This window comes from Mixophyes fleayi, chromosome 11 (assembly GCF_038048845.1).
Source record: "Mixophyes fleayi isolate aMixFle1 chromosome 11, aMixFle1.hap1, whole genome shotgun sequence".
NCBI classification, from domain to species: domain Eukaryota; kingdom Metazoa; phylum Chordata; class Amphibia; order Anura; family Limnodynastidae; genus Mixophyes; species Mixophyes fleayi.
In genome coordinates this window covers 63,665,960-63,689,647 of record NC_134412.1, presented here as the reverse complement: position 1 = coordinate 63,689,647, position 23,688 = coordinate 63,665,960, and the positions used below count along the sequence as shown (strand labels likewise).

Genomic DNA, 23,688 nt, shown 5'->3' with positions numbered 1-23,688 from the left:
GTCGAGGTACAGTAACAGCTCTAGGTCAGAAACCTCCATTTCCTCATGCATTAATAGACTCCAACTTAATCAGCTGCAACGATGGATACGGAAGGTAAGTAATCTGATATGCATAAATGCTGGCTTTTAACATTGCTGATAATTGATTTTCAGGATGGGTTTTCAAAGCTCCAAGAGTGTTTAGTTGTCCCTGACATACTTATACAACATATATCTGAAATGTACAATATATTCTTTGACTTGTGCAAAGTAACTCGATCTGATTGTTAACCCTATCAGCTGTGAACACATGAAAATCATGGGAACAGATAATATAATTACACATTATAATATATCAACTACATGGTTATCAGCAATTATTATAGTGGCTTTTATATCATTACCTTTTACCTACAAATCTCTGCCCCATAAGTAGCCTGTGGTCTATCATTTTATTTGGCAACTTGAATCGTTAGCGGTTTGCATAATCAATTATTTTCGATTAAACCATTGATCCGTAAACAGGACATGACAGATATGTAGAACATTTTTAATTATTCTTCTAGGCTTTTGTGATGAAGGAAGATCTTTGATGCATCCTTTCCTCTTTGATGCATTGTAACACAGACCACCATCATCAGATGCTGATACATTATATACAAGGAACAAAGAGTATTATATTATGTTACTTTTATATTAATGAAAGCTGCTATCATAACAAAAAAAATTCTCTATGGATAATAAGGGATTGATCATACACGTTTTAATATGATGAATACTTAAGCAGCATAATCATGATTATTTAGGCGAGATCTGGTCCTATTTTATTCACTTTAACTCTTCTGTTAAGTTCAATACTTTATATTTTAAACCATGTTGCTCATTTCTAAATATTATTTCCAGCCAAAATAAATATAATTTTTTTATGATTCATAACATAATTATTTTGACAAATTATTTGGATACCCACTTTCCTTTCTTATTCTGCGATGTACCTCAGTAGCTGGACAGCTTGGATAAATAAATAGAATACAATAATTAAAAGAAAATATAAATTCCCAGCTAAATTCTAAGAGCTTTCTGATGCTGAGTAGGATGTGAAACATTGTAATATAATTATAATATAATGGCTTCCCATGAACTAAGATGCACACAGGACGATTCATCTTCGGACCTAAGTCCCATTGCATGCCGTATCTTGAAATAGAATACCAAGTGTTAGGGAGGCAGGGCCATCTTTTCCATTGGGCACGATGGGCAGCTGCCCAGGGGCCCCACGGGCAAGGGGGCCCCATAGGCACGGCTCTTAATGAGAATAAATAATCCTGCAAAAGAAAAAAACCTGCAAAAATAACCTACAAGGGTCACTGAGCAAGTACATCTATCTATCTCTATATATCTATATCTGTATCTGTATACATCTATATATCTATATCTAGGGGCCCCAGTGCACTGCTTTGCCCGGGGGGCCCATAATGTTGTTAAGATGGCCCTGTAGGGAGGCGCTCATGCACATAAGATTTATTAGGTCAGTGAGGGCTGCTGTATTTGAGGTGATCTACCTCTAATATTGAAAGAACAAATATCACTCAATCTCTGACTGTACGAATCTATCAGGACAAGGAATATATGAGTGATATTCTGTATCTGAAGGTACAATATCTCACATACTTAATGAAATATAACCTATATAATGATTATAATGACATTATATGTCCAACATACATGCATACAAAATTCGATATATACAGTAGGAAATAGGATTTACATACAGTCCATGTAAATGTCAATGTTAGTCGATAGGATGTAATATAAAGCTGTTTTCTTTCTTCACCTTTTATATGTCATGACAAGGCCTTGATATCTGAATACATTATGACAGAAATAGAAAATAATGTGTTAGGGGATCGATCATGCCACCATCAAAAACAAATATGTGCACTTACACTGTAGTGTCGTGCAGCCAATATTTGATTCCTGTATGTGATGTTTCCATAGAGGTTATGTCTGCATTTCAGTAGACTGTCCCAATATCATGGGCCTGTTCTAATAACTTGTATCCTGATTGTGATCAGGAAACAGGGGCGCACGCAGGATTGTTTCCCCCCCTGACAAAAAAAACAAAACAAAAAAACACACGCGAGAGCTGCTGCGCATGCGCCCGCGCACCGCCGCGGACGCTTCTTTGACAGCGCTGCGGCTGCTGTATAGGACAGTGCCACTATGGTGGCCACTTAGTTAGCGGAGAAGGGGGGGTTTCTAGAGACCCAGAACCCCCCCTGTGTGTGCCACTGGGAAATGTAATGGAAAGACTCCAATACAGGTGAAGATAGAAACAAGGGTCCAAATTATAAAAGTAACAAATTCATTAATGAAAAAAAAAGTAAACACTCATATAAAAGTTGTAAACATCAGATGATAGGATAACCCTTGTATGTCATGCCTCAATGTGTTTAGTCATCCACTGACTTTTTCAAGAGGGTAAATATACTAGTCAATAGTACCTGTATTTATAATGGTCCCGTCGGTCATTTTGCGCATGCGTCTAAGCGCTGGTGTATTGAACATGTAAATCTAAACAGTGACTGAAACTTTGGAAATATATATGGGATGGTAAACGAAACAAACCTACATATTCACAATTATATAGCTTCCATAATTGTGAAATATGTAAATAAGGTATAATTCTAATACTAATTGTTAAGGTTATACAATGTTTTGGTGGCCATCTTGGTCATGGGCAATATTCCCAATACGATGTACTTACTTATTGTCAGGCGCCGCTCTGCTGCTCCTTCGGGACGGCTGCCTGTCTCTGCTCCCGTCGCATCTGTTCGCCAGGCAACCATATGCAATACTTCAGGCTGGACCGCCAGTTCTTCTGCGCATGTGCCTAGCAACAGGACGTTATTCTAATATCCGGAGGCGGCTGATAACAGCGCCGTTGCCACTCTTCTATTGGTGATCAGTACTATTTAAGGCAGCTCCTTGCTCCATGCCTGTGCCAGAGTATTAGGACCTTTCCTTGCTCCAGCGTTCCAGTATATATTTGGCTTGTCTGACTACTCTTCTGATATCTAGTGTCCTGTTTGAGATGGCTTGCTTGACTATTCTATTTGGATTCACCTTGTGTATCTCGTTTTCTTGAAGTTACCGACCTGACCAGTTTGTCCTCTCTTTTGGATTTTCCCTGTGTACCTCGCTGCCAGCACGTTACCTGAACCGGCTTACCTGTCTACTCTCATTCTGTACTTCGTTATTCGACTTAGTGAAGGACCGCGACCTGAGTGTCTCCTGCAGCTAAGCCCATACTTCCTTGCGAGGGTTCCTGGTGAAAACCAGGGGGTATGTTAGACTCTGCACCTTTCACTGAGTTGTGTCAACCTTAGCAGGTATTTCAGCACAAATTGTGACAGTATACTCTGGCTATGTCTACCGAGGGTACAGGTGAACCATCTTGCACAGCGAGTAGAACAGCAAGAGAAGTATCAAGCCCGCCTGCTTCAGTGTGTCCAGGGAATGGTTACTCGCTTGGATAACTTACAAAACTCCCTGACGATTTCAGCGGCGGTAGTGTCTACTGCAGTCGCATCTGCTAGTGTGGCTATGGTTTCCACTTCTTCTTCTAGCCTACGTATTTCGGCTATGGAAAATTCGATGAAGATCCTAAATGGTGCAGAGGCTTTTTGAACCAATGTGCTATACAGTTTGAATGCAATCCTGGGACGTTTTCTTCTAAGCGGACCAAAGTAACTAAGCCCTTGCCTGAGCCTCTCCGCTATGGGAACGGAACAATCCTCTTCTAGCGAATTCAGTTTCATTGATTCCTTCAGGAAGATTTTTGACGAACATGGGAGAGTGTCTTCTGCTACATCAAGTCTTTTATGTCTCCGCCAGGGTAATCTCACCCTAGGACAATACGCAGTACAGTTCCGTACGCTGGCATCAGAGCTAAAATGGAGCAATGAGGCTCTGGTAGCAATGTTTTGGCAATCAAGGATGAGCTTGTTTCCAGAGAACTACCTTCAGACTTAGATACACTCATATCACTGTGTGTTAAAGTGGATTTGCGTTATCAAGAACAAACTCAGGAACGTTCCTCTACCAGACATTTTATTCCTAGACTTAGACCTCAATTCCAGAATCCGGTGCTTCCACCGGAGGAACCAATGCAAATTGGACGCTCTCGGCTGTCTCCCGAGGAACGGGAGAGACGATTTATGCAGCGGTTCTGTCTGTATTGTGGAGATCCAGGTGATCCGGGAAATCCTTCCTCCTAAATGGTAAAAGGGAGGCCGCTTTAGGAGATTCCACATTTGCTCCTTATCCCAAAGAGACTTCTGAACTCCTCATGGCTGTCACTCTGGATACCCCTAAATGATCCTATCCTACCAAGGAGTTTGTGGACTCCGGCTCCTCCGGAAACTTCATCTCGGAGGCTCTCGCCTGTTGGCTCCAGCCTCTGCAATCATTGCTTCAGCCGCTCTCTTACAACAGTAGATGGTAATCGTGTCAGCAATGGTTCCATCTCCTACATTACTTCTCCTGTTTGGCTGATGGTAGGAGCTTTACACAGTGAGGCGATCCAGTTTCTGGTACTGCCTAAGTCTATCAATCCACTAATTTTGGGTCTGCCGTGGCTTCGGAAGCATTCTCCTCTGTTGGACTGGGATTGTGCCCAGGTTACTGCCTGGGGTCCTGAGTGTTGTCATAGATGTTTGTTCACGGTGTCCTCTCCCGTGGTTTGGGTTGTCTGTCACTCCATTTCTACAGACTCTACACTTCCTTCGGTATATGCTGCTTTTCAAGACGTCTTTAGCAAAACTTAGGCCGAAAGTCTTCCTCCTTACAGATCCTGGGATTGTTCTATCAAATTGACGCCTGGCCAACCAATTCCTAAGGGCCGGATTTATCCGCTTTCTCGACCCGAGACTCAAGCTATGTCTCAATACATTGTAGAGAAGTTAAAACATGGGTTCATTCGCAAATCTTCCACTTCGGTTGGAGCAGGATTCTTCTTTGTTAAAAAGAAAGACGGTTATTTACACCCATGTATTGACTACTGTTCACTGAATCACATTACTGATAAGAACCGTTAACCCCTGCTTCTTATCTCCAATTTGTTTTATAGAATCAGTGTGTTCCCAGATCTTCACTATACTCGACCTTCGAGGAGCTTACAATTTGATTCGTATTAGAACTGGAGATGAATGGAAAATGGCCTTCAATACCAGGGATGGACATTTTGAGTACCACGTTATGCCTTTTGGCCTTTGCAATGTCCCTATGGTCTTTCGATCCTTTGTCAACTAAATCTTTCAAGATTTACTGTGCACTTCTGTTGTAGTTTATTTAGTTTATCTATTGGTGTTTTCTAAGGATCTGTCCTCTCATCGTTATCAGGTCAAAGAAGTCCTATCCAGACTACGCAAACATTGTCGCTACTGCAAACTAGAGAAATGCGTCTTTGAAGTACCACAAGTGTCTTTCCTTGGATTTATTGTATAACGGCAAAGGGTTACAGATGGATCCAGCTAAAGTCTCTGCCAGTCTGGAATGGCCCCAACCCCAGTGTCTTAAAGCAATTCAGAGATTTATTGTTTTTTCCAATTACTACCGACAATTTATCCAAGACTTTTCGACCATTATTGCACCCATCACGGCATTATCCAAGAAATCTGTCAATGCCAGAGTCTGGTCCCCGGAAGCTATAACAGCCTTTCTCACATTAAAGAAGGCTTTCTACTCTGCCCCAGTTTTCGCTCAACCTGATCAGGAACGACCATTCTTCTTGGAAGTAGATGCATCATTTGTTGGTATTGGAGCAGTTCTCTTTCAAAGATTCCTCTTCAGGCATTCACACTCCGTGTGGATTCTTCTCCAGATGGTTTCTTACCAGGGAAAGTAACTATGGGATTGGTGACAAGGAGCTGCTGGCTATCAAGTCTGCATTCAAGGAATGGTGTCATTTACTGAAGGGCGTCCTTCACCCAGTCACTGTGTTTATGGATCATAGAAACCTTGTATTTATCCGGGAGGCTCGCTGTCTCAACCCTCGTAAGGCTCGTTGGGCATCCTTCTTTGCACGGTTCAATATGGTCCTTACGTTTTGTCCAGGTGCCACAAACGGGCATGCTGATGCTTTATCAAGGTTTTTTGATGATTCGGATCGCTTGACCCTGTTGGAACCTCAATCCATAATTGATCCCACAAGTATAGTAGCACTCACCAGAACAGAGACCTGTACTCCTCCTCGTGGTCGATCCTTTGTTGAGGTCCATTTACTACTCAAGACCTTACATTGGGCATACTCTTCATGCTATGTTGGTCATGCCGGGATAAAGAAGACCACTGTATTACTTCCGGTTCTGGTGGCCCACAGTTCATTCTGACATTTGTAAATTTATTGCGGCTTGTACTGGCTGTGCCCAACATAAGTCTTTCAGAAGAGCTTCTGCTGGCTTGCTTCATCCACTACCCATTCCCAATTCTCCCTGGGAAAGTATTGCTATGGATTTTATTACAGATCTTCCCTCCGGTGCTGAATATAACACCGTCTAGGTCGCTATGAGCAGGATTTCAAAAATGGCTCACTTTGTCCCACTATGTGGGTTGCCTTCTGTTAGTCGTCTAGCTGACATCTTCATCAAAGAGATTTTCAGGATTCATGGCTGCCCCAAAGAGATCATCTCTGACCGAGGAGTCTAATTTACTTCTCGCTTCTGGAGAGCCTTTTGTAAAAACCTTGGTATAGATCTAAAATTCTCTTCAGGGTACCACCCTCAAACCAATGATCAGACCGAGCAAATAAACCAAGACCTGTAGACCTTCCTTCGGCGCTTTTTTTCTGAAAAATCAGAATAAATGGTCTTAACTTCTTCCTTGGGCCGAATTCTCCCACAACAAGCATGTCCATGAATCTAAAGGATTTATTCCATTCTTCATCATGTTCGGAACTCATCCTTCTTTGCCGGATCCTATTGTGTCCTCAGCCTTCACGGTTCCCGCTGCTGACTCTCTCCTCCGGGAGTTTTTGCTTATTTGGTCTAGGACTAAAGCACATTACTTAAAGCCACCCAACATCATATAACTTTTGTAGATCGCCGCCGGAGACCTATGCCACTTCTTGCTGTAGGAGACCAAGTCTGGTTATCCACCAGGGATTTGAGACTTAAAGTTCTGTCTATGAAGCTAGCAACCCGGTTTATTGGTCCTTACACTTACAGGTTATTAACCCTGTTTGCTACAAACTGAAATTACCTCCTTCTCTCAAATGCCACAACACCTTAAATGTTTCGTTACTACGACTCTTAGTGCTCAACGAGTTCTTTCGGCCTCCTTCTCGACCTACACCCACGCAGTCTTCTTCTGGTGTAGAATATGAAATCAGTCGGATTCTGGACTCTTGCATGTTGCATGGCCATCAACAGTTCCTAGTTCATTGGAAGGAGTTTGGTCCAGAGGAGAGGTCCTGGGTGGACAAACAGGACTTACACGCTCCTTGACTACTTAAAGAATTTCATAAACAACTGGATGAGAGGAAAGGAGGGCATACTGTCAGGCGCCGCCCAGCTGCTCCTTCGGGACGGCTGCCTGTCTCTGCTCCTGTCTCTTCTGGTTGCCAGGCAACCAGACGCAATACTTCTGACCGGATGGCCGGTTCGTCTGCGCATGCGCATCCCATTGCTAGGCAACGGGACGCTATTCTAATCTCCGACGGTGGCCGATGACAGCGCCATCGTCTCTCTTCCATTGGTGGTCAGTACTACTTAAGGCAGCTCCTGACTCCATGCCTGTGCCAGAGTATTAGGTCCTTTTCTTGTTCCAGTATATATTTGGCTTGTCTGACTACTCTTCTGATATCTAGTGTCCTGTTTGACCCGGCTTGCTTGACTATTCTATTTGGATTCCCCTTGTGTATCTTGTTTAATGGAAGTTACCGACCCGGCCTGTTTGACCTCTCTTTTGGATTTTCCCTGTGTACCTCGCTGCCAGCACATTACCTGAACTGACTTACCTGACTACTCTCATTCTGTACCTCGCTATTCGAAGGACCGTGACCTGCGTATCTCCTGCAGCTAAGCCCATACTTCGTTGCGGGCGTTCCTGGTGAAAACCCCCCTGGTTTTCACCAGGTTAGACTCCGCACCTTCCACTGAGTTGTGTCAACGTTAGCAGGTATTACAGCACAAGTTGTGACACTTATCCAATATTATAGAAACAGTGTTTATAAACCTATAGTCTATGTAAAGATATAAAAACATAAATCTATAGGTTCATGTCCCCATTATCAGATTTATAGTGTGCATGTATTATTAGACTTTATAGCATAAAAGCAACTAAAATAAAACATAAAAAAATATAAAAAAATGTATAGTATCAATATGTTAAAACAAGGAAATAAAAACATTTATCATTCATATGCTGAATAAAGTTGATATCCAAACATATATCCTCTTAAAAAAACATATCCCATATATAGATCCTAAAGTAATAATACTAATTGCAACCATATCCTAATTTTAAACTATCTGTTGTGTCATATACATGTTTCAGCATTTATGTTTCATTATATTGTGAATGTATGCCAATGGAGTTTATATCCAGTCTTTTTCCTATCATTGACTCCGGACAGATGATTGATGATATTCCCCAATCTATGTTAAGACCCTAGGTCAGGGTTTCCCAAACCCAGTCCTCAGGGCTCCCCAACAGTGCAGGTTTTCTGGATCACATCTGACATAATTAGGACCACCTGTGGATCTGTTACAATGTGTTAGTCAGTAATGAATACACCTGTGCTCCAGCAAGGAGATATGGAAAACCTGCACTGTTGGGGAGCCCTGAGGACAGGGTTTGGGAAACCCTGCCCTAGGTGCTAACGTTTTAAGTTTGAAAATTCAGGACGCTGCTTCTTCTTCTCCTTATTAATTTTTTTCAAGAATTCTCCTCCTCTCCAATTATGTCCAACCTGTTTAATTGCCATGAATCGTAAGTCCTTGATCTCTTTATTGTGTTTTCGCAAGAAATGTTGCAACACACTATGGTGTTCATAACCTTTTTGTATGTTAGTGAGATGTTCCGCTATCCTGACTTTTATTTTCTTGTAGTCCTGCCAATATACTGTTTATGACAGGAATACTCTAGTAGGTAAATTACGCTAGATGTATCGCATGTTAAAAATTGTTTTATTTCAAATGATTTTTGGGTTTGATTGGATTTAAAAATATGTAATGGTTTGGTACTTCTGCTACCTAATTCTTTGCAATTGGCGCATGTCCCACAATAGAAGAAGGCATTAGTAGGGGTCATTTGATCCAACCATGCCGATCCTGTTTTATTTTTTGGTAGAATATGATTCCTAATTAATTGAGAACTTAAATTTGGTGTCTTTCTAAAAATAATTTGCGGTTTAGATGGTAGAAATGATTTAAGATCTTTATTCTTCTCTAAGATATGCCAGTGTTTCTTTAGAATCCTTTTAAGTGTTAAGCAGATTCCAAATATTGTGTGATGATAAATACAGGTACTATTGACTAGTATATTTACCCTCTTGAAAAAGTCAGTGGATGACAAAATGCACTGAGGCATGACATACAAGGGTTATCCTATCATCTGATGTTTACAACTTTTATATGAGTGTTTACTTTTTTTTTCATTAATGAATTTGTTACTTTTATAATTTGGACCCTTGTTTCTATCTTCACCTGTATTGGAGTCTTTCCATTACATTTCCGGTTCACAATCAGGATATAAGTTATTAGAACAGGCCCACGATTTATTGGGATAGTCTACTGAAATTCAGACATAACCTCTATGGAAACATCACATACAGGAATCAACTATTGGCTGCACGACACTACAGTTTAAGTGCACATATTTGTTTTTGATGGTGGCATGATCGATCCCTTAACACATCATTTTCTATTTCTGTCATAATGTATATGGTAATAAAGTTATTTTATCGCTTACAAATAAAACATTGTCTAATGCGATTGTTGTGGTTCCAAAGCACAAAGATATTTAATTGCAAAATATAGCAGGATTTACAGCAAGCCATTTTTACTCATTAAAGATGTTACAATAAAGCAGGAAAGTATAAAAACACTGAATACATTACATTTTACTTAAAGAGCTACACCCAGTCATGGTCACATGTAGTCAGGATCAGAGAGAGAGAACAATGGGCAGCATGCTTATATGTAGCTTCAGTGTACAAAAAAAACACTGATGATGTCACTATGTATACAGATAACACTTCGGTCCAGGTCCAGGTCCAGGGTTAATGATATTCCAGTTGCCTGCTGGTCATAGGTCAGTTCATTTGATCCTTTCAAAGGGTGAGAGGCAACTTCCCCCAATTATTGTCCACGTGTTTTCACTCTGAATAACAAGTTCAAACTGACCCACATACAAAGTACTTTTGAGTATTAATCTCATATTGCTTGTATCTTATGATCGCTAGATACGATCGCTACGCTGTCAAAACTGGGTTAATGCTGGTTAAATAAGCTTTCGATATGAGACCAAACTCTTTACCTTTTAAAACACCTGAACCATAAATACCTTTACTATAGTATTATCTATGCATAAATAAACAGTCTACTACATTTTACTAATAAATAAGTGTGTATTGGAACCTTAATAAATGTGTATTATTGACAAGTGTAAGTGCGAATGTAAATGTGTGTGTTATGAACCCATGTGATTGCATCATAATGTGGCGTATTAATCACAATCGCACGGTAAAACAATATTAATTAATTTAGTTTACTTCATCAAATTATTTGACTTCGACAATGGATATCAAGATCTTGTTGTGATATATAAACGGGAAAAATAAAAAAAAAACAGCTCTATATTACATCCTATAGACTAACATCAAGATTATGGATATTTGCATGGACTGTATGTAAATCCTATTTCCTACTGTATATATCAAATTTTGTATGCAAATATGTTGGACACATGTCGTTATGATCAATATATAGGTTATATTTCATTAAGTATATGAGATATTGTACCTTCAGATACAGAATATCACTCTAATATATTCCTTGCCCTGACAGATTCGTAGTCAGAGATTGAGCGCTGTATATATATATATATTTGTATCTTGAAATAGCTCTGAGCATGCTCAGAATTGGACCATACATCAGTGAATGCAATTGCAAGCAATTCATGTCTTAATGCAAATAAGACTTTCGACTGCCTAGGACGTGAAGGTACAACGGAGTGGACGAATATAGGCGATGTACAGTAAGGATGCGCCATGGGCGTGCTAAAGCAGATCTGTCCAAATCAAGTCCTAGGTTTCTCTAAAGTACATTTGTTTAGCCATATAATTTGCACCAGTTGCAGGGCAGGTGTAAGTGCCGACTGATAGTGATGACTGTCACAGCACCATTTTTGTATTTAAAACTACATGAATGCCTGCCAGTAGATAGCAACGAAAATTTGTATGCAAGTTAGAGAGAATATAAAAACGCATTGTATGTACAGTACACATTAAGAGCATTCTGATTTATATATTTAATGTAAATAAATATATATTTTCAAAACTGATATTTTTATTAATGATTATAGTATAATGAGTTAGTAATCTATTTTATAGAATTTTTTTTTATTTTTTTTTGCATGTATTCTGTTGGGACTTTACATTGCAAATATGCATGTGCATATCCTGCACTGTGTTCTGTCTGTTAACATATGGCAAGTAACGTTTAGACAGTTCATACTTATACTCAGTTTCAAATTGAAACGTATCATGAGATCCACTTGGATTTGAGTACAGTCGGAACTACACTCAAGTTCCGTGCTCATTATTTAAATGCAGGTTTCGTGCAGGTTGCATCCGAACATGAATCGATGCCCATAACCTTTCTCACTCTACATAAGACATAGTAGGACATTTCATGATTTTGTACAACATTTACATGTTTTGACTTTTATTACAGTAATGGACCTCGACATATGGGATATACAAGATGACATACTTTATTTTAGATGTAAGTATAAACTCATATTGTTCAAAAAAATAAAATAAACAAACATATAATAAATATAGTCCTTAGATTTCCTGTGTTTACATTCTCCATTCTGTTGACTTTACAGATGATTTGCAGACAGACGCATGGAAAAAAGGCAATAGCTGCATAAAAGGGACTATTGAGAATTATTTTAAGGAATGCTTGGAAGCTCACCCTGAGGATCCTAGTGGCTGTGTTGCAATGTTTGCTAATCCATCAGACCCAGGTAGTGAAATAAACTTGTAACTGTGTGCTCATTGTACTTTTTAGATTGAAAGCTTACTATAACCAAGCATTTGTGTTCCCTTATTTTGATAATCCAGAAAACAAATTGCTGGATGGAAAATGTATTACACAGGATTCATGTGGTTTAAATTTGTGTTTTTATCCAATATATATATTTTTTTTTTTAAATCTATTTTATTGAGGTTTTTCAAAATTAAAAGATACAGAGAATGAAATGGGACTAAATCCCAGAATATTCGAGAAAACATTAAATACATTTTAGACAAGTTTAGAATATATCAGTCTAAAGTGAAGTTAAGTGAATAGTCTAGGTTGAGAAATTATCGTAGTGTGGTAGAATTCGTACCAGTGGGGGGGAGGAAAGGACTAGGGAAGGGGGGGAAGAAGATAAAGAAAAAAGGAGAAAGGGAGGGAAAGGCGCATTTTTTAGTATAGGGTTGAATGGAGAAAAGGAGGGTAGTAAAGCAAAGGAAAGAGAGAATCAATCCAAAAAAAATATGCTCTCAAATCTTTCAAGTGGTGTAAAACATTAAGAAATGTAGTATGAAGAGGCAAAATGGTCCTGCCAAAAATTCCATATTAAGAGGAATTTGTTAGGGCGATAATTTAAGATGCTAGTCATGTGCTCTAGATTATATATTTGACATACGTTCTGAATAAGCTCTGGGATTGTGGGACACTCAGTTTGTTTCCATTTTCTAGCTATCAAACATCTAGCAGCAGTGAGAATATGGCCCGAGAGTTTCCAAATAAGTTTATGAGTGTCAGGGGGACAGGAACGGGCTGACAAGTTTCAGCCCAGGGGGCGCACAGGCGGCCGCATCACATGACACGCGATGCGGCCGCGTCATTGATGACGCAGACGACCAAAAATATGTTATATTATATTTTTGATTAGAGCAATGGAAAGTAGTGATTACACAATGACAACAGTGGTGACTATCATACAGCACATCCCAGAAATGAATGCATTCTTATACTATACAATATATTTTCTTACAATATATTTACATAGTTGATGGACATATTGACAGCTGAGGTATTTAACTGTTGCAGTACTGAAGTGTCCAGTATAATCAATGTATTCAATATCCTTAATTTATTTATGGTGTTACATGATTCATGTCTTTTGTGTATTTTAAATAAATGTTTTAACCTTTTACATTAATTTCTAAAGTAAATATAGTTAGAACACGAGGAATCTAGTATATTAGGTCAATCATTTGATGAGCGCCCAGCATTGTAATCTATTTTTATGTTATTTTATTAAAGGGAGGGATACCCTTAGCAGGTGCAGCTCTCGCAAACCCTGGGTGGAGAGCGCGATTCCATATTGTAATATCCTTGTGCAATGTTTATAATTTAATAATGCTGACCAATATTTCTTTAATTAATGAAAAAAACTGCAGTTATTGAAGAGAGTTTCCACTTTTCCACAATTTCATTATTGCCATATTAGATAGTCAAATTCATCTCCAAAAAAAATTATAAAACATATAATTTAAACCTCACGCTGTTTCTTTAAAATTTCAAGTTGTTGTTTTTGAATCCTAACATTTAATGTTTTATAAATGACTGATGACACAAAAGTCTGTGGAAAGATGTACACACTACGGACACTATGGGCCTAATTCATTAAGGCATGTAAATGCGGATACGTGCCGTGTTTTGGGTAAAATCGCACTGCGCATGCCAAGAAGCAAACCACACGCCAGAGAACACAGCAACGTCCAATTAATATTTGAGCGCAAAGGACCCTTACTACAGTCTATGATTTGGGAGGTGGAACAGGGAGGGGACTGGAGTTATGCACGTAGTCAATGTGCCACAACAGGAACAAATTCAAGCTTTTGGCTACTCTAAAGTATGTGATTTTCTGTTCTATCTCTTGCACCAACTGCACGTCTGGTGTAAGTGCTGATTAATAGTGATGATGGCTGTGTGTGCATGCTAGAACATGTGTTTGCAATAAGGAACAACTATAAAAAGTTATTTGATGTACAGTCGACATTCATAACACCAAAATAAATGTATTTTATTGTATAAAAAAAAAACAAAAAAACCCTTTTATTAAAAAAATCATGTTTTGTCATTAATGACAATATTATTAACACGTGACATTAATTGACTTTATATTCCACATATGTATTGAACTTATCCTGCAGTGTATTGTCACTTAGAGCAGAGCGCACCTTGACCTGTATTAATCAAAAGACTTTTCTAAGACTTTTAAATCTTTACAACTGCTCCTTGTTGGATACAGACGTGAGTATGTCCGATTTATGTGCATTTTTAAAAAAACGAACCATATTTTCATTTTGCCTTCCTTGATGAATCAGGTTTTATATATTCATGTGTTCATTATCTTACTACAGCTAGTGAGGTAAAAGTTTATTATAATTTAACTGTCTCTGCTGTAAGTAAAATCTAAGTATGATTATCTCTAAATCCACTCCTTTTTTTAGAGACAGGGAAACTACTGTATTTCATTGATATAAACCTGTGAAGGAAAATTACACACACAGTTTACTACTGGACTGTGAGTTGACACACTTATCTGACGTATTCCCAGCACACAGATTCTCATCTTTGTGGTCTGAGGTTTTTCTATAGCTTATCTTCCTTTTTTATCGACCGCTATAGTCTTAGTCTGTCACAATACTATCATTTCATATACTATCATTTCATATACTTTATTACTAAATTACTTCTCCTGAGCTGCTCCCCTGCACTGGAACGACCTCCCTCGCTCCATCCGTCTCTCACCCAGTCTCTGCTCCATCAAACGGGCACTTAAAACTCACCTGTTCCTCAAAGCCTACCATCCATCCACTTAACCCTAACCTTCTTGCTCCTTCGCTAACCTCCCTCTCTCATTCTTACCTCTCTCCCCTAGCCATGCCTTTCTCTCCCTCACTTTAACAGCTCCCACTTGTGCCTGTTTGTTCACCCTCCCTTAGGATGTGAGCTCGTATGAGCAGGGCCCCTCTCCCCTCCTGTCTCCATACCTGTTCTTCTGCTCCATCTTTACCCATATGTCTGCCCGGAGTTCTGAAGTATTGGTACTTGGTGTTTATTGTTCTGTACTTTGTCACCCTGTATGGTCTACTGTTTGTTCTGTGTACGGCGCTGCGGAAACCTTGTGGCGCCTAACAAATAAATGATAATAATAATAATAATAATAATAAAAAATTCTCCTCAATGTTCCTTTTCCTCACCTCTTACATGTCCACCACCTTCTTTCTTGTACTCCTCCACTCAACTGTCTCAACTCTCTTTGTCACCTGACTCATATCTATTCCTCATATTTAATCATACTCCTTACTGCTCTTTATCTCAGAACATTCCTTGTGCACACTAATTTCTAATGTCAACACTGTTTTTCAATATTAGTGTTGACATTATTTAAACAATTTCAGTAACTGGTAACATAAATACACATTCTCATTAACATGGGATACATATGAAAATGCTTGAGTTCTGTTTATGCATGAAACACTAATTTTACATGCAGTACAGTGTATAGTGATAGCAAAGATTGTTTTGCTTTAGGGCAGTGTCAAACAAGCGCTTTAAATGTTAGCGTCTTTCCAGCTAGGAAAGTTCTAGTGTTCATATCACTGAAATCAGTCTGTGTATTGAAGTGAAAGGGAATGCTCACCACATGCTTATATCCATCAGGGTTTTGAGAATAGATTTACTCTATAATATGGATTTTATGAATGTTTGAACACTCTACAATTGACAAGGGTGTGGGAACGTGAAAACATGTGCTCTAGAGCAGTGATAGGCAACCTTATACACTTTAGGTGTCACATGGCATCCATCTAACCTTCAAAAGGGCCACACATTACACTTAGTCTCAGTAGCAAGTTAAAACACTACATGTAATCAAAATAGACACTTATCTGGAATAACATATCAGCAGGCATTTTAAACAAATGTTATAAGATATAAAAACAAATCTGACAATAAAACAGGAAGAAGCTGAGGGCCACTGGTGACATTTCAGAGGGCCGCATGTTGCCCATGACTGCCCTATAATCATCTGGGTTTTGTAAATGTAAAAGAATAGACGCTCTAGTTTTCTGAATTTTGTGAATATTTCAACATATGCTCTATATAAGTTTTCTAAATGCAAAACACCTGCTCTAAAATCAGCTAGGTTTTCTGAAAGTGACAACATATGTACTATAATCATTACTATAAAAGGACAATAAGAAAAATCATATTTTTGATTATAAAAGTTATTAAGCTGATTTATTGTTCCTGTTTAACTGATTACTGTTATTGAGCTAAAATTTAAAAAATAAATACAGTATATGTATACTTTTTTCTTTCAGAGCGACGAACATTTGAGGTTCAAACATATAGAACTAATATTTTAACTGACGGACTTTCTGTGACATTCACTGTTACAGTTGATAATGAGAAATACTGCATGTGTTGCTCAGAAACGATGGAACTTACCTTCAAGGTGAGACTAAGTCTCACGCTCTTAAATTTCAAAGTGAGAAAACAAGTGAAAGGATTTCCCATTTATGTTTACAAATGAACATAAGTATTTGTGTTAGGGTGATGTACTATTACAGCATTGCCACATTAATCTCTATTAGATTTAGCAATATCATAGAAAACACTAACAAATTATTTTGCTTCACAAAAACAATACACTTTTTTTTTCAATTAATTATCTTTACTTTGCTTCCCCCAAACCCTGCTGCCCGAGGAAACTGCCTCAGTTTGACACATAACTGCTCCTCCCCCCACTAGATGTCGACTAAAATAGTAAATTTCTTGAGAAAGGAATAATGTGTAGACCAAAGGGTGCCCAACCAGTCAGAGACTAAGAACCAAAAGATATCTATAGATGCAGCAAAGGACCTACTTTACCTTTTATATGTGTGTGCATATTCATATACACAGTATAATCACACATACATTGAAATTGTAATATAATTAACAATATCTTGCTAAGCAAAAAATAAAATACCCAACTTTGCCACAATAATCACCAAATCAGCACAGCTCTGCACTGCACGGCTCTTACTTTGCTGCTGTGTCCATATAGTCTAGGGCCACAGATGTATTGCGGACAGACGTGTGTCCTTCTCTCACAAAGTGTTTGGAAATGCACAGTTAAACAACACAGTTGAATAAACATTGACCAACATCTGAAGACATCCAGAACTAAGCTACATCTACAACAACCTGACTCTACAATTTTTCTCTAACTGCACTGGACATTGCAACTAAGTTTTTCTTTTGCCTTTTCTCTGCATTTTCGTTTATTTGCCTCAGCTTCTGCCCTTTATTCTTAAATCTTAATATTAAACAAATTACTTTTCTTATTATCTTTCACGGTATTATCTTTAGAAGTATGTCACTCTTCACCCTCCCTGCAACACACACCTTTTTCCACATTACCCCCTCACTACTACACTCCCCTCTAATTGCCACTCATTAACTTTTTTCCTATTTCTGTTCAGTAACTGTAACATCCTCACCCTGTCACCAGGACATAAAGGTCTGACATCTTGCAATCATCTTTCCAAGCTTTCCTTGTATCCGCTTCTATTAGCTGGTGATACACCACCAAATCAAGGTGTCCCCCCCCCCACACATTGACACATATAAGTATATCTAATTCAGAACACTACAGAAATACAGCTAACCTCAAACACATCATCTGTCTCTCTCTCTTATCTTTTCCAAAGTCCTTTAAATGTGCCTTTTAAAATGCACATTCTGTTTGTAACAAACTTAACTGCCATACATAACCTCTTCCTCTCAAATAACCTAAATCTTCTGCCAATAACAGAAACATGGCTTACACAATTAAACACTGCCTCATTTGCAGCCTTTTCACATGGTGACTTCCATTTCACCCACACCTCCAGACCTCGAGGCAGGCAAGGAGGTGGGGTTGGAAGCAAAGTGTCCCATCACTCACATTAACATCTTTTGAAGTACACGCCATTCAGATTTTCAACCCATTCGCTATTTGTTTTGCAGTGATCAATCGCCCACCTGGATTACATCAACTATCCACATATTACTTGTGCTTCCAAACTACTCTCTCTACCTTCCTTCCTCTGCCTCTCCCAGTGGACCAACTCCTCTACACATCAGGATGGCCATTACCTTGATCTTGTTTTCTCTAGACTATTCTCAGTTTCTGATTTCCTTAACACTCCTTCCCCCCAATCGGGTCATCAGTTTATTAGCTACATGCTCTCCCTCAGTACTTTAAACTTTCTGCTATCAAATCCTACCAAGCCTACCCACAGAAATCTTAACTCTATTAATCTTCATAAGTTTTCCACCTCTCTCCGCACCTTCTCACCCCAATATCTACATTATCCTCCCACAATATGGCAGCACCACATTTTTACTACACCCTAGCAACAGTCCTTGATCAATTGACTCCAGCTACTCTTCATACTCCGTGTCGACTTCAATGTCAATCGTGGCACACTAAAGAAACACAATATCTTCAGAAACTTTTTCCCAAAGCAGAATGTCATTGGCGTAAATATCGTACTTCAAATGAGTTCCTCACATATACAGCTATCTACCACGAATATCAAAATACTCTGGACACTGCTAAACAAACATACTGCAATCTCTCATCTGTGCTTCTCGCTTCTAACCCCCAAATGCTTATTTAACACATTTAAATCTCATCTCAACACACTGACCCCAAACCGTTCATCTATCATTGCCCAAGATCTTACTTCCTATCTCAAGGACAGGATTCATAAGATATAACTTGAAATGACATCTTCTACCCAACCAGCTTGATTCCTCCCCCCCCAATCTCTTCATTTGATCCAACACATGAAGATCAAGTATCTACTCTTCTTATCTTCCTACTCTACTACGTATCCTCTTAGTCCATGTCCCCTGTACTTATCCCAACATTAACTAAAATCTGTGATCTCTCTCTCTCTCTCTCTACTGGTATCTTTCCATCATTATTCAAGCATGCAGTGATTACTACTATCCTGAAAAAAAACTAAATTCTCATCTAAACTCTCTAATTACCGTCCCATCTCTCAACTCCCATGTTCCTCCAAGCTTTTCGAAAGAATTGTCTGTACTCACCTCACAAACTTTCTTTCCTCACACAACCTACTGGACCCTCTTCAGACAGGCTTTCACTCCCAACACTCCACTGAGACTGCACAAAAGTTATCAATGATTTGATCACTGCAAAATCTAAACGCCATTACTTGTAATTCTCCTGGATATCTCTGTTGCATTCAACAATGTTGACCAGTGTCTTCTCAAAAGAACGCTACAATCCTGAGTTCTTATAGACATTGTATTATATTGGTTCTCATCCTACTTATTAAATCGCTCTTTTACTAATATTTTCTCTGTACCCACCTCCTCTCCAGTTCCTTTATCCATTGGAGTACCACTAGACTCATTCCTAGGTCCTCTGCTCTTCCCTATCTATACCAATACTCTTGAAAACTAATGAACTCCTTTGGATTTCAGTATCATCTTTATCCGGATGATACGCAATTTATTTATCCTTTCCGGATCTCTTACCATCTGTGTTAGCATGCGATAATGTCTTTTTGCCATCTCATCTTGGATGCCCTCTCGCCATCTCAACGTAATCTTTCAAAAACAAGCTACTAATATTCCCACCAGCCAAAATAATTTACCTACGGTTACGAGCACCGCCGCGATTCGCTTCCATCTGTCCTCTGCTTTCTTCTGACCCCTGACCTCGGCTTACGGCTGACCAGCTGTTACCATCTGATTTGCTTGGATCCTGCCACTGCGGTTTTGTTAATAAACTTACACTACAATAAGAGATAAGACCTGGGGGCATTCGAGTACCTGTGAGCACATCAAGCTTTACGGGAAAGGTGGCTGCTATAGACGTAGACCTCTACTGCTAGTTATGTAAGTATATTACGAGCCTGGCAGCCTAACACCTACCTGACATCTCTATTTCTGTGGACAACATGACAAAAATCCTACCCACATGCTTACTGCCTAGGTGTGATCCTTGACTCAGAACTATCCTTAGTTTTCCACATACAACCTATATCTACTTGCAGTTACATGCATCTAAAAATAATTTCCAGAATACACACATATCCCACACAAGCCACTGTAAAAACTTTAATTCTTGCACTCATCATCTCCTTCATTGACTATTGCAATAACATTCTTACTGGTCTTCTCCAAAGCAGACTCTCACCCCTACAATCTATTTTGCATGCCGCGGTTAGATTGATTTTCTTTGCATATCGTTATTCTACTGTTGAGCCGCTCTGTCATTCTCTACATTGGCTGCACGCTTATTACCGAATCCAATATAAAATACTTCTTCCAACTTCTGCATCTCTCATCCACACTCATTACCTGTTCTCATTCCAGGTTACCGGACTTTTTTCAAGCTGCTCCCACTTTGTGCAATTCCCTCCCTCGTACAAAGATTTTCTTCTAGTCTTCTAACCTTCAAGTATTCTCTGAAAACCCACCTCTTCTGAGAAGCTTACAAAATTTCTCAACCACCCTCTTAATCTACCTGTGGTATCATATTACCACCCTTTACACAGTTCACACAAGACAACAAGTCTCTGACCCTCCTGACCAAAATTGGTGCGTGACTGGATCATGTAATGCACTAAGCACTTTTACAATCTGGCTGGACCAATACACAATATGTAGCACTAAACATCATGTATCAAACTCCCATTGTCCGCTAAATTGTAAGCTTGTAAGCAGGGCCCTCTTAACTCTCTGTCTGACTGTATCACCCAGCCTTGTTTTATTACTGTGTTTGTTCCCAATTGTAAAGTGACATATAAATAAATGATGATAATGTGTCCAGCTGGGGAGGATTAAAAGGGCTACTTATAGTCTCTTCACAGTAGCTCATGCTGCTACTGCTTCCGCAAGCACTGTGGAGGGAACTGTTGAAGTTAAAAAAAAGCCATAAATGGCCTACATGCCTCAGACCCATTCACATGCACCTCTGACCTCTTCATATGCCCATCCGAGCTCCCCACACGAGGTCAGATATCCCCACATGCTATCACAGCTAACCAAATGCCCCTTACATGCACATCAGACCTCGCCAATTGCCCCTTACATGCCATCAGGCCACCCTACATGCCATCAAAGCTAACCAAATGCCCCTTGCATGCCCATCAGATCTCACCACATGTATCTTACATGCCCCTAACCATCCATACCTGCCAACTGATCTCACCACATGCCCCTTACATGACCATCATCCTCCCCACATGTCATCAGATCTACCCACATGCCCTTTAGATGCCATTGGGCCATCCCACATACCATCCCATATACTATCAAATCTCACCACATGCCTCTTACATGCCCACAGGCATCTCCACCTGCCACCAGCTCCTTATATGCATATCAGTCTCTTCAAATGCAATCAGACATCACTTGCCCCTTACTTACCTGTCACATTTAGCCACTGGATTCAGCATAGATGAAAGAGGGAGAGCTCACTACACTCTCCCCTCCTCCTTCCTGACTGGCTGGTCTGTGACACTATGTGTGTTGTGCAGAGGAGGTAAAATGACTCTGCTTCTCTCATTCAGTCGAGCAGTTCAATGTGTTTAAATCTGTCCCTGCCGGCGTCTGGAGCACGATGCTGCAGTCACACTGCCAGCCAGGAGCCACATTTTTAAGCTCAAAGAGCCACATACTTTACAAGTTGGCCACCATTGTAGTAAAGACAAAATATAGAGAATATAGTTGTAGGGAATGTCATTGGAAGTATACGGAGGGGATCAAATGTATGAACCAGGATAGTGTTGGGTAAGGAGGATAAAATTTAGGAACAAATAGAGTTTTCGACAGGACAGAAAATGCATTTAAAATGTTTTTATTTATCTTACAGAGAGGAAAGTGCCCTAACACCATTGAAGGAGATCGCAGTGAGATCATCTTTTTCCAAAAACAATTCAGTGCAGGATATGAGTCTTTTAAGTTTGAATCATCCTTACATAAAGATTATTTCCTGGCATTCAGGGAAGAAAATGGTAAACGGAAACTGATCCTCAAGAAACCTAATGATGTGGTGGATGAGACAACAATGTTTAATATAAACTAAAGTGCTGTGATTTATTTTATTGAAACTGGATATGGATCCAAAAATAAGTAGTTGCATTGTTTAAAGTGAGCTGACATATTTTGTTTTTGCAAATATCTAACATCTTCGTTCATATTTTAATATATTTTTGTACACATATTGTATAATACTCAATAGTTCTATTTTATTTACATAAATACACTTGGCTTTGAACAAACATTACATTAAAATAAAAGCTAACTAGCAAAAGTGATTTGTTTGTTGCCCGATGGAAAAAGCTGAAAAATTTAAAATGAGTAGAGTTCAAACAGAATGGTATGGGTACCAGTATTGTGAGGTGTCACTTTAATGTCTGTTGTAGCATAGTGTAGATGCCAGAATTGTATGTTGTTTAGTTTGAAGCATGGTGTACTGTCAGTATTCCATTGGGTGTCAGTGTAGTGTTGGCTGTAGCACAGAGTAGATGGTAGCATTTTGTGTGGTTGCAGTTTAATATAGATTGTAGGACACTGTGATATCAGTATTGCAATGGGTGTAGCATAGTGTAGATGCCAGTAGTGTTGCAGTGTGTTGTAGATTGTAGCATATGCCGGTGTCAGTTTTGATTTGAATGTCAGTGTAGTGAAGGTTGTAGCATAGTGTGGAGCCAACATTGTGTGGGTTTTTCTATCAGCCGACAACTTTTTAATTCCATCTAAGTATAAAAATAAGAACATTTTTTGCTAACAATGCTGGAGATAGAAGGCCCCTGAGGACCAATGGACAAACAGATAGGAGACACTCATATAGTGATAGGGGTGGTTTTGGTTCATAAACAGGGTCTAATAGTTCTCCTCAATTTAAGGATACTTTTAAAGCAAGAAGAAAAGATAACTTTAATTCATTAGGGGCTAGACCAAAATATCAGTATGATAACCAACAACAGGATGATGATTTTTTTAGAGAAGGAAGACACATGGGGTCGTCAATTACATCGGAACAGGTACGAGGTGTTGATATAAAGGACACCGAAAAGGTTAAGAGATCCAGAGGTAAAAGAGGGGGAAAAAGACCCCAAAAGACACCAGCTAGCCTGAATGATGAAAAAGGAATCTTTAATCTGCCTAGTAAAGCTTTAAATGGTAGTCAACTTAAACCTTTGTTGAAGGGGCTGAAGTTTGCTCCCAGTAACGATCCAAACTTGTTCGATCTTTTTACAGAGATATTTTATATCTAAAAATTTGAAAAAAGGTTTGAAAAAAGGAAGTCGGGTTACATTAGATTCTGATGATCTTGAAGGTCTTGTAATATTGAAAAATTTATGGGAAGAAAGTCACATTAATGAAGATGTAAACTAAG

General features: G+C 39.1%; 1 protein-coding gene across 2 annotated transcripts; it reads left to right on the top strand.

Annotated features, from left to right (window-relative positions):
• On the top strand, positions 1–22,517 carry IL18 (interleukin 18). Of its 2 annotated transcripts, none has more exons than XM_075191083.1 (5): positions 1–94; positions 11,937–11,987; positions 12,094–12,234; positions 16,598–16,731; positions 22,159–22,517. In XM_075191083.1, exons 1-5 carry the CDS (start codon positions 82–84, stop codon positions 22,369–22,371), a joined length of 552 nt encoding a protein of 183 aa, XP_075047184.1. In that variant the 5' UTR covers positions 1–81; the 3' UTR covers positions 22,372–22,517. The 2 variants fall into 2 exon arrangements, with proteins under 2 accessions (XP_075047184.1, XP_075047183.1); XM_075191082.1 differs by having other exon boundaries at positions 16,598–16,764.
• The last annotated feature ends 1,171 nt before the right edge of the window (positions 22,518–23,688 follow it).

Coding starts and splice junctions, on each gene's coding strand:
- IL18 (XM_075191082.1), top strand. Junction 11,988..12,093: donor TGACATACTTTATTTTAGAT/GTAAGTATAAAC, acceptor TTGACTTTACAG/ATGATTTGCAGACAGACGCA. Junction 12,235..16,597: donor TGCTAATCCATCAGACCCAG/GTAGTGAAATAA, acceptor TTTTTCTTTCAG/AGCGACGAACATTTGAGGTT.